The sequence below is a fragment of the Uloborus diversus genome, chromosome 10 (assembly GCF_026930045.1).
Source record: "Uloborus diversus isolate 005 chromosome 10, Udiv.v.3.1, whole genome shotgun sequence".
Taxonomy (NCBI): domain Eukaryota; kingdom Metazoa; phylum Arthropoda; class Arachnida; order Araneae; family Uloboridae; genus Uloborus; species Uloborus diversus.
The window spans coordinates 109,537,034-109,549,963 of record NC_072740.1 but is presented as its reverse complement, the minus strand read 5'-3'; the positions used below and the strand labels follow the sequence as shown (position 1 = coordinate 109,549,963).

Genomic DNA, 12,930 nt, shown 5'->3' with positions numbered 1-12,930 from the left:
AAATAAACGAAAAATAAGCTAAGCTAAGGTAAGCACATGTCAAAATCACTTTGGATTGTAAAAAGAATCAAAATATTAACAAGATGCAAAAGGAATGAAACCTCAAAGACGAAAGCAATTTTTCGCGATAAATCACATCGAATATATATGTTCAGAAAATTGCACTAATGAAATATTTTTAAAAGAATTACAAGCACAATCCAAACAATAAATAAATTCAAGCAATAAAGAAACTTTTTATACTTGTTCAAGGTTTTCAAACGCTAGAAAATGTGTGTGTGTGACCTTTTTTTTCCCCCCCAAGAACTTTTCAAGGTTTTTCATGGGCGTACGAACTTTGTTTAACACGAGCTGGGGCGGCGTGCTTGGGAGAACAGTAACTTTTAACGAAATGAAAAACTTTTAAAATCTGATATTTAAGTAAAAAGAATATAAAAGCGAACTAATCAGACCATAATGTCAAAAGTCTAAAGCGGACTTTACCATAAAACACGGACTTTGGCGGGAAAAGCGAACCATTTGGGAGCCCTGCACAGTAGGAAAGATAAAATGGCGGCTGCACGGGGGAAAAGTAAAAAAAAAAGAAAAGGAATCGGAAACTGAAAATATAGGAAAATATAGAAATTATAGGAACTTTTTCAGAAATATAGGAAAATATAGGAATATAGGAACGCTGCGATGCCTGAGTTTTAGTTAATACAACTAAATGGTTGCATTTTATGCCTTATTATGGTTCAAGTAATGTCGTTTTTCTCAAATAAATATTTTTTTTTATTACCAGTCTTGATTTTCATTAGTGTGATGAAAATAAAAACTGGTAGCTCTAGTTAACAATGCTTTGCGATGCAGTGTGCAAATTTTTTAAACCTGGAAAAATAAAAATCAATTTGTTTTGTAGCTGGATATAGCACTTTGCATTTCAGAAAATTAACAATATATTTTAATATTTTGTATAAAATGAAATCTCAAACATGAGGGAAAAAAATTCTACAAAGAGTAAGTTCAATGTTGCCATGGTTTCGAAAAATAAATTCCGTTATTATTTACAGAAACTTAATATTAGATAAGCTAATATAAGGTAGCATATGTCAAAATAATTTCCAACTGTCAAAAACATCAAAATATTTACTAGATGCAAAAGGATGAAAATCTCAAACATGAGAAGCAATTTTTCACAATGCTGCATGAGGAATACATGTTCAAAAGATTTCACTGACAAAATATTTTTTAAAAAATTTAAACACAATCCAATATTCGAAAGAATTTAAGCCCAAAGAAAACTTTCAAACTCTTCCAAGATTCTCAAGTACTTAAATATGAACTTTTTTTCAAGTAATTTTCAATGTTTTTCAAGAGCATACGAACCCTACAACATTGCTAACTTTTTAAAAAATAGCTTAAATGCTGATAATAATTAAAACTGTAAGAAATAAACAGTAATGCAGGAAAACTGGAGATTTGTCTGAAAAGTGGTAATTTGCTACCAAAATCAGTAGAGTGGGGAAACTCGGCATTGATGACATTGTGTGCTTTCCAGATTTAGAAATACTAAAATTTATACATTAAGGGAAATTTAAGCCTTTCCTTTCCTTTAATGGTATTAAAAGTGGAAAAAAAAAACTACTAAAAACCAAAGCATAATTCTCAAAATTAAGAAATTTCAGGAGTTTAAGAACACATCTGAACACTTATCTTTTATATGAATTTTAAAACATTCAGGACAATTTTAAGCATTGTACTGAAAAAATAACTGTAGAGCAAAATTTATAAGATTAATTGTTCACATTTAAAAAATACATATAGCTCCCCATTCTGCAGCATTTCTTGGACAATAAAACACACGATACGTTGAAGTAAACCTATACTAGTTACAAAACAAAATTCCATTTAGTAACATTACAGAACAATCATGTTTTGAAGACAGTAAATAAAGATACTAGGATACATACTTTTAGTTTAGAAATCATACTAGCTTCTGCATCATCACTTGCAGACATATGCTGAACTAATCTTTTTGCAAGCATTTTACTATAAAACTTTTGAAAAACATCCTTGTCTTCAATATATTTAAATACTATCATCTGAAACATAAATGATTTCATTTCAATGAAAATATTAATTCCAAAACTAAATTTTTAAACATAAAAATTAAAAAGAAACGTCAAAAAACAGAACTATGTCTGCACCATATCTTAGTATAGTTAAGTTTCAAACTTTTAAAATGATGCAGAAATACAGCAGACCTGCCAGCCTTGCAAAACAGAAAAACAAGAGAAAGAAAAAGTAAAACTAGGAGCAATTTTTGTACCATCGAACCAGGTGAACGCTAGGACAAAACTGATATTTTTTTCACTCTTAAGATACAAATAATAGAATATTCAAATTAATAACTTTCATAAATTAACTTTGAAAAATAAAACACTGATATATGCTTTTTTTTTTTTTGTTAAATTATTCACAACTTGAAACATCTTTCTTCAGTCTAGCTGTTGATTATAGAGGAACTTTAAATGCAATGAAAATAAAGAAATTTTTTCCTTTATAATTATAGAGAGAAAGCATTTATATACATGGTCATGAGAAACAGTATTACCACCTCAAAGAAGTTATAAAATAGCAGCCAACAACAACCTTTTTAAAACAAATATTGATATAAGAGTTAATGCTTGTTCAAAGTTGCTAGAGTAGATGCCACAGTACTTTTCAAAAACATACTATCCAAATTTCGGCCATAACAACAGTCAGATCCTTTTGCTTTAACATCGTAAGATTTTTCTAAAACTTCACAACTACAATAAATGCAAAACTACAAATCTTGATGGCTAAAGTTTGAGAACTTTTTAATTTCTTTTAAAGCAGGAAAAATTGCACTGATGGCTGGAGGTCACAGATTGAACACTAAAGCAGGAGATTTTGCATTTATGGTAAAGTACCTTACATAAATTTGCAGCAACTGCTTTAAAAAGTATCAAGACTGAAATTTCCTTAAATTGTAAGGTAATATGTACTCAATTCAGCTTTCAAACACTTCAAAATAATGCTTGATTTTCCGCAATTAGTAATGCACTTTAGACAAAATAGCTGCACATGTTTTTTATTCGGCATTAAAGAAGTGACAATCAGTTAGTATACATAAAACAAGAACATATTTTTTATTAATGCAAAGGTGCAACTCTTACACTAAAGCTTTCAGTAACAATCTTATTAACTTCCAGTATTTATCAGAAGTTCTAAACACATAACAAATGTAGCTGCAACAATTACTCGACAATCAAGAAAATAAGAGCAAAAAAAAAAAATAATAATAATTAAATTAAAAAATGCAATGCAAGTAGAAAAAAGATATGATCTCGTTTCTAACCCCCCCCCCTTCCCCTCCTGAGAAAAACTACTAAAATGTGTAATACCATTAGGCAAAAAATCCTTTCCAACATTTAGGGCAAACACTCCCCCACAATAAATTCAATTAAAACACAAAATTTGACCAGAACAAAATAAAAATCCTGTCCACCAGTAGAAAAAAGGATTCAGTTGAAAGAATCATAATTAATTAAGAGCAAAACCAAAATCCTACTCCCAAAGAAATAAGAATTTAATTAAAGTATGCAAAACAATTAAAGTAAAATAAAAGTCACGCTTCAGATCAGAAATAACTAAAATTTGCATTTAGAATAAAGCACAAATTCCCCCCCCCCCCCCCAAAGAGAAAAGATTTTTCATAAACAAATGTACCCCATCTGAATAACAATCAGACGAAATACTGCACAATTTGATTTAGTTTTGGATGTATCGCTACAAGATACAAAGCAGCAAATAAGCCCAAGCTCTTTTTTAATGACTAAAATTGAATTTAATTTTAAAACAGAGGCCAGAAAAAACTCAACAATAAATCAGCACACACTGTATATACAACAGCAAAAACAAACAATTGTGCTGCAATGCCACAAAATCTGTCTAGCTTCTCGCTCTTCGATAACACAGGGTTGTTACAAATACTGCTTGAGATGGGCAAATTCCAGTTGGAACTGGATGTTCAAGCTTTCTCCATTTGCCTAGTCTCCCACTGTTTGATGCTGCACACTACCACAATCATCAGTTAATCATTTGCTCTGGGGCTCGCCAAAGGTTATTTATAATTGCGCCAAGCGTTTAAAGTTGATTTTACAATTATTTTATTTCCAATAGGAAATCTGGTGTTTTTTCATAATTTGTAGTTGACTTCAACTCTTGAATTTAGAAACCACGGATAATCCGTAGCATTTGGCATCTTTGTTAATAGCTATCTAAGGATTCCAAAAAAGAATTATTCAAATTATTCAATAGGCATCAAATACAGACATATTATATTGCAATATTACCTAAGAATTTCTGTTAACTTTTTATGTCTACCAGAGTTTTTCACTCAAAAAATTTACCATTTATATTGAGGCTCGTACTTATAGTGCTATAGTCATATTTAATCATGCTACATTTCTCCTCCCCTAGGGAAATTTTTCATGCTAAAGTTCAAAGGGATAATCCTAACAATCAACATAAAGCATTTTATCCTTTGAATCATGTCTGAAACAAAACAAATATTGTCAACAGCTTAGTAGAACCAGAGAATCGAGACAATTTTAACTCAGTTTAACTCATCTGCTTTTAATTTATATCACAATAAAAAAATAATTTCTTATAAATAAAACACTGGTGGCTGAAATAATTTTACCCACCAGTATTTCTCATTTTTCTATCATTCATCATCTATTATTGAACTGCAATGAGGACACACTTGATGGTTCATATACAGGGTGTTTCAAAAAGAATGACCAAATTTGAAATGAAAAATGAAAATTATGAAAGCTATTGAAAATAGACACTTCAGATTAATTTTATATTACATGGATAGTAATAAAGTTATTTTAAATACAAAATTAAAGGTGCTCAATATGTCCTCCTTTGCATGCATGGCATGTCTACACGGCAGTCAAATATGTCCAAAACTTTTGTAAGAATGTCTGCATCGACAGTTTCCACTGCTTACACAAATAATCTATGTCTTTGAATTGTTTATACCAACTTCTAATGCTCTTTGGGGCAGGAGGTTCAACACCAGGGTATTCTCCACGAAAATCCCGCTGAACAGTTGTTACGGACTCGCAATTTGCGAAGTGCAGAACACAATATAGTCCAGTCAAACTAAGGAAAAAATACCCTTAACATGGACTAAATTTCAACAGAAGGTTTTCCAATTGATTTTGTATCAGTAAATCGAACAGAATAACATATCCAAAATCGAACACAATTGGGTCACAGGAACACCCCCAAAATCAGATTTAAAAATGGGGGGCTAGTGGCAATTATCTTCAAAATAGGTGAGCTAGTATCCTTCTTTAAAACATAAAAAACACATTTAGCCTTCCCAACTGGAATAAACATAGGTAAAGTGTCTTGGTTAATTTTTATGTCACATTTATGCCAAAAAATTAGGTGGAACCGAGACAACCCGTCACTTGTATAATTTGAGCATCCTGATAACTTGACGCATTTGTTTCCCATTTAGTACAATGAAAAAAATATGGTTACACCACATGCTAAGAGGTAATCCTCGTAGTCAACTTCTATATAAACTAGAGTTTGAAAAGCTGAGGCCCGCGGGTCGTATATGACGCATATTGCATGCCAATCCACTCCGCTGACAAAAAAAAAAAAAAAACGAAAGAAACATGCATAAACAAAAAAAAAAAAAAAAGAAAGAAAACATTGAAATGCATTTTTAATATTAAAGAAGTTTCTTTTATTGCTCCAGAAATTTAATAAATATTATTTCCCATGTAATCTTTGGCCGCAATCTTCTCATTTAGCATGAGTTGCCATTTATAATGCAAGTTTTTCATTTGCATAAATCAAGTAGATATTGCTTGAGACTATGAATTTTAAGAATTACGTAAAAATTATAATCTCTTTATTAAATAATTCAGTTGCTACAAGTAACAAAACACAACGTTAGTCTAGCACAAAATGTGCAAAAAAATAATAATTTTCACCTTTTGCGAAGTAGTGAGTAACATAAAGAAATGACAAAAGAGGGACAGTACAGTGATATTAAAAAATTAGTTGATGTTCCACAATCTGTATCTCCATTTCAACTTGATTCTACTCTATGCAATATTGTTACAGGTTTAACAGCCGAAGAGGGTATTATTGCTGATGAGTTCCACTTATTTGGTACAAACATAATTTTCAAAATGATAGGACAGGAAATATTTAGATACACTGTTAAAAGATCAGAAAAAGTCAAAACTTTAGGATCACATGCTGCTATTTGTAGTAAAGATGATACAGATATACAAGTAGAGCCAGCGATCCTTTTTCAAAGAATGATGACTATTGCTACTCGTGGTGAAATGAATCTTGCAGATGTGTGTTATGCGTTATGAACTCTGTGCATACACTGCAGCAGCAGCATTATTTGAAGCTAAACACATGAGAAAGGTAGAAAAATCTGAATTGGCTCACAAAATAGTCAAATACACGAAAAATTTGTGTAGTGAAGAACCTGACAACATGGTACTGGTAGATAGTTTGTTTTGTATGGAGGATCTTGCTTATATTGCCTTCCTTGGTGCAGTAACGATACTTATGAGCATATTGCTCTTTCTTATGTTAATTTTGTTCTGAAACAGTACAGGAAACTTGTTATTTTTGATGACTACACAATGTCCTAAACAATATGTCCTTAACAATCAAAGATGCTTCTCAGAGATGACGCTATATGAAAGACCAGTAGAGATATCAGTTTCAGTTCGCGCAAACAATTTTTCGGTAAAAAAGAACTTCTTGGTTAATTGAAAATACAAGCAACCGATGATTTCCTTAATAAGCGATTTATTGCGTAAACAAGGGTGTTCTTTTATAAACATTAATGCTGATGCTAATGTGGAAATTGTGCGTGCTGCAGTATCCTCCTCTGCACATCCACGGTATTAGGCAAAGATACTGATTTGCTGGTTTTACTCCTGTACAAGCGAGAATAATGGGTTCAAGCTGTATTACCGCAGTGATATAAAACGAGGATCAACTCCCAATTCTGTCTACGATATTCTGAACTCGAAGCGATCTTCACTAGGTCGCGAAAACTGCAACTTACTTATTTTTCTTCATACAAGCAGTATACATCAAGAATTTTTTCAATTGGAAAATCCTTAGTGTTTGTCAAACTGATGAAAGATGCAGAGCTTCGTTCTTTTGCAAAGGTTGTTTAAACTGACTCATGCTCGCACTCAGGAATTGCATTTGCTGGGAGAAAAGCAATGCTGCAACTGAATGAATCTCAAGCATTGGAATCTACAGATGCACAACGACACTGAATGTTGGTAGCAAACATAGCTACAGCAAAATCTTTTATTACACCTGAATGCTTACCTCCAACAGATTTGTTCACAGAATACCATAGCTACTGAACACACTTAGAGATAAATATCTGGAAAGCGTGGAAAGATAGGTTCAAACCAGAAGATTAGGGCTGGTACGTTTTTTTTAAAAAAATCCTGCATTATCCAATATTTTGTAACTTACCAAAGGCGGCCCCAGACCATCTATTTAGCATGATTCCCTGCTCCTGCAAAACAAAATTTGCTACATTACGATGCCGGTGGAAGAGTAATGGACTGCATTGCTCTACAGTTTGTGGGTTATGTCAAATCAATGACTGAAAATCCAAGTGTTAAATTCTATGAGTATGATGACAATGATGAACACGAGTAATTTGTAATTGTTTTGAATGTGATAGAAGCTTTTATACTATTTAGAGACATCTTAATTTTATATTTGGAAAATAAATTATTATGCCATGAAAAGCATAAGTAATTTGTGCTGGTCATATTTCGAGAGATGAATTTACACCATTTTGAAATCCTCTTTTAAAGGCCGGATAGGTTTACAATGTAGTTCACATACGGATCGCGGGCCTTAAGTTGTAGACTCTGGTTGTAATATCAATAGACTTAGGGAATGTCTGTTAACATGTGTAGAACAACTTTTCTTTTCTACCCATTATTGCATTGTACTAGAGAGAGAAACAAATGCATCGGGTAATCGGGGTGGTCGCTAGTTATCGGGGTTCTATCGAATTTTTTGGACCGTAACCACTTATCTGGTCTCTTAACCAAAAATTATCTACCCATCATAGCATTGTACTAGAGAGAGAAACAAATGCGTCTGGTTATCGGGATGATCGAGCTATCCAAGTGTCGCGTTATCAGGGTTCTAATTTTTTGAACCGTAACACCATTAACTGGGTCTCTTAACCTATAGTTATTACAACTGAGAATGCTAAATATGTTTTTGCTATATTTAAAAAGAAGTTTGCTAGCTTACCTATTTTAAAGATAATTGCCACTAGCCCCCTATTTTCAAATCTGATTTTGGGGGTGTTGCCATGATCCAATTTTGGATATGTATTTAGTATTGTCTACTAACCCAAAAACTGTCGAAAAAGCTTTTGTTGCAATTTTGTCCAGGTTCAAGCATATATTGCTTGGACTAATATATTTTTTGTAGTGCAGTTGCCATTTTCACAAGCACTGAAATGGCGGGTGAAGAAATAGAGTTAGCGCTACCTGTTGGCAACTCTGAAACTGAAGATTTTCCACATTCTAACAATACTTTTGTTTAATGAAATGGATTAAAATCTGAATTTGTTATGATTTTTTAAAATCAGGTCATTCTTTTTGAAATGCCTTGTATATTTAATTTAAATTTCAAATGAGCAGTGCAAATAAAAAGTACATGTATGAAAAAAGCTCTTTGCACCAGTTACAAAAATATAAACAAAATTATACTAACCACTTGATTTAATATATCTTCCAATTCTGATTCTTCAGGATTTTTTGAGCTAAAAAAAAAAATGTAAGTGTTAACAAAACTAATAGTTTTGAAAACAAATTTTTTAAGTAATCTATCAAAAATATTAACAATTAATAACATTTCTACCATTAATTTCAATGCATTCTACCATTGAATTGAATCAAATAAATTTTGATCTAACTAATTTTGAAAAGGAAGAAAATTCATGAACTGAACCAAAAAATGAAACACAGCTAAGACACTAGAAATTGAAACATAGGAAGAGGTTTTATTGTTAAAAGGGATAGAATTATAACAGCACTACACATAGTATTTATAAACACAAAACATTTCTTCTTCTAAACATAAACATTTAACTTGCTTTTCAAGCATAGGGACATGATGAAGACAATGAAGGATGAATGTTTTCAAATCAAATGTTTCTCTTATTCAGAAAATAAGAGCATGGGAATTTCCATGCTGCTGCTGAGTTCTCTTGCTTGATTTTTAACCTTAACTTAAAAACTGAGTAAAAATAGATCTGAGGGGGAGAAATGAATATAGTTTTTAAGCTTTTTCCTTTATAAAATGTATAATTAATTGCTTGAAAGATATTGAAATAGCCTAAAGGTTCATTTGTTGATACAACAGAATTCTTTTAACTTTCACAAATTTTGTTGGGCAACTTTTATAGTATAAGGGTAATAAAAACATGATTTAAATACAGATGTCAAAAAAGTATCCAACCTTTAATTAATAAATTTCCAACCTCTGGAAGGCAGTGACTGCCTTCCAGAGTGTCAGTCACTGCCTTTTGGTCACTGAGTAAGGTGCAACACAATCTGTTTGTCGGATTACCAATTCTCTCAAGATGACTGAACATGCTGAGAAAGGTACTGCATCAAGTTTTTCCAAAAGTTTGGTGATTCTCAAAGTGAAACAGTTTGTAAGGTTCAGTATCACACACAAAAAAAAGACAGTTGCTGCATTGGAAGCATCTCCGAGGCCGAAAAAGGGGCAACAGATGCCAAGCAACACCATGGTAAAGCTCACTGCTATCTTTGATATCAGTGGAATTGTGCGTAATGAATAGCACTAGTAGAACAAACAGTGACAAAGGTGTTCTATCAACTTGTTATCCTTGACGTAATTTGGAGCAAAAGACCAGACATGTGGACGACGAAAAATTGGCAACAGATCCACGACAACACTCTTGTACATTTATCTTACTTGATCCAAAAATTCTTAGTCAAATGTGGAATTCCAGCAGTTTGCCAACCTCTTCACTCTCCAGACATGGTTCCTTGAGACTTCGGATTGCTTCCATTTTGGAAGTGAAGTTTTTTAAGTGAATGATGTTTTTTCAGTGAAGACATCACTGAAAAGATTCCGTGAGAAGAGACAATGCAAAAAGGGACAGTCGAGATGAACACCATTCCAAAAGAAAACTTCTACAGGTGTTTTCGACAGTGGATGGATAGGTGGGCTAAGGGTGTGCAAGCATAAGGGGCATTCTTTAAAGGAAGTTAGGGTCCCAAACTCATCAGGTATTAGAGATATTTTTTCTAGGCAAATGTCAGATATTTTAGATACGCCTTTATAGATAATTATATTATAGCTAATTATATTATAGCTAAAAACTGCTATACAAAGATTGCAAATGTTGCAATCTTTTCTTTTTAATTCAGCTTGGTTTAAATAACATTCATTTAATAATGTTTCTTGATTACTGAATAAGAATGAAAAAATTTACAACAGTTAAAATTTTCTAATGTTTTATTTTAGACCTCAACCAGAACTAGAACATTAAAATTTAACATTTAGAAAATGGTCTTCAATATGAATCATTCAGTATCAGTCAGGCTAAGAAACAAAGATCATTCTGATTTAAGGGATCCGTATACCTTCAAAGAGTAATTTTTGACTCCAGTATCGATTTTTCAATTCTGCTTTTGTGTACTCAGGGCTCAAAGTGACCAGTTCATAAAATACAGGACATTTTTAGAAAAAATATTGGACAAAAAAGAAGCTAATGTATTTAACAATCAGTAAATGTTGCACACACAATTAAAAAAAAAATAACTTTTGGTGTCACTGATGAACAGAATTGCCAAAATGCTTGCCAAAAAGCAACACCCCCCCCCCCCCCCAACTTTAGAGAGTTGCCATATGCCTTGCTTAAAGTCAAGCTACTTTAAATTCAAAATTAACCCCCATATTTTTTTTTTAAAAATGGGAACACTTCCCTGCTTCTTTTTAAAATAAACACTTTAGAAAGAAAATGTATTTATGATCATTGGAAACATATGATTTTTATACTCTAGGACAATTTTTTTTTCTGCTATGAGCTCATTTTGGCAATTATGCTTAAAATTAATTATATTATTACCCCAGCGGCAGAATTTTATTTTACTTTCTACGACAAATTTTCTGGACCTAATTTCTTTCTGCAAGACAGCTCCGTAAAGCGCAAAATGAACTAATGGACAAACTTAAGTAGTTCTTTTTTTCATTTCTAAAAATGAAAAAAATTATTTACTTATTAACAAATTTTGATCAACTTCTTGTTCAAGTAAATTCATTTATAGAAAAACAAGATTTTCAGTTTTCGCTAGAGAGAAAAAAGGGACTTTGAGCTAAATCTATATAGTTAAAAATTACAGTCAGATCTCCATACATCGAAGTAGCAAATTGGTCAGCAAGAGTTTCTCTAATATCTTGGCAAATAAGGTTAAGACAAACAAGTAGGAAACCTTTTGTTTCTGTATGTGTGTATGCATGTTAATAAAATGAGCTTGCTCCAAAAAACAAACATCATGAGATATTAGATGAGAATTCAAGTTACAATGCAGTTCTTGAACTGTTCAATATGTTTTACAAAAAGAGAAAAAGGTTCATGCTGTGAAACTAAAGTCAAGACCGACTCTTAAAAAAGTTCATGTGAGATCAAGAATTGAGCGTGCCAAAAATGCATTCTTACGGGGAAAAAAGTGTGAAAATGTAATTGTTTATGATGAGAAAAAGTTAAATTAGGATGGCCTAGATGGTTTTTGCTACTTCTGGTATGATCGCTGTGAAGGAATAAACGTATCTCAAAGCATACATTTGGAGGCGGCTCAGTAATGGTCAGAGAAAGTTTTGCAATGGTCGAAAACTGAACCGATATTTTTTGTGCAGGGCAGAATAAATTTAGAGAGTAATGTTGATGTACTGAGCAATATTTTTTTTAGCAAAAAATGCCATTAATTACAAGTTTAAGCAGTTTGTTCCAGCAGGATAATTCCTAATTACATCTTTTTCAAACCTCAAAATGAATTCTTTGGGCTTGTTACGTGAAATTACTGCACTGGTCGGACAAAAAGCATGATCTAAGTTTAAAAGTAACTTTGTGGGACATTTTAGCACCCAAAGTATGAAAAAATGACTGTATTGAATATCGAAACAAGCAATAACTCATTTTTTCTATCGAAAAACCAAGGATAAAAATTTCCTAGAACGTTTTTCAATTTCCATGACATCAAGACTGATAAAAGTGAATAAAAAAAGGGGGATATTATTGATTACTAGGGGTTTTCAGGGCGAAACACTAGTTGTCCTTATAAATTTTTCCTGTTTTAACATCGACATTTTTTATTAATCACCGTAAAACATTTATATTTAGTATTTTCAAATGTTCTGCTATCCACAATGATTTCTAGCATAAAAAGGCATTTTGTGTAAAAATATCACTGAATTATTTCAGAAATATTTTTTTACTGTGCAATTTTTTGTGTGTCCTTATAATTCTGACCACCACTGTAGAAAAGGTATTTTTGCTTATGACTAATTTGTGGGGTAGCAAAAAGACCCAGCCGCAAATTGCAATTCTTAAAGAAATGTTGTTTTAAAAAGTAAAATAGTATAAAATTAAGCAAAAAGATTTCCATTCATTTAAAATCAGTACCAAATGTACTAACCAAATTTGTACAATAAAAAATATCGATTCTTCTCTTTTGAGCATTCATTTCTATTATTGTCTCAGAAAAATGCTGCTTTTTTTATACATAAAAGAGCATATGCCTAAAATTGGCGAACGTCCCCTTTTGAGGAAAAAATAAAATGGCT

At 32.0% G+C, this 12,930-nt stretch overlaps 1 protein-coding gene across 1 annotated transcript in view; it reads right to left on the bottom strand.

Annotated features, from left to right (window-relative positions):
• LOC129231362 (cullin-1-like) overlaps positions 1-12,930 on the bottom strand; it is a 77,355-nt gene that overhangs the window by 39,107 nt on the left and 25,318 nt on the right. Inside the window, exons 10-11 of the mRNA XM_054865658.1 lie at positions 8,827-8,875; positions 1,950-2,081 (exon numbers count right to left, since the gene is read on the bottom strand). Of these exons, the coding sequence (XP_054721633.1) occupies positions 1,950-2,081; positions 8,827-8,875 (181 nt within the window). The remainder of the gene's footprint in view (positions 1-1,949; positions 2,082-8,826; positions 8,876-12,930) is intronic.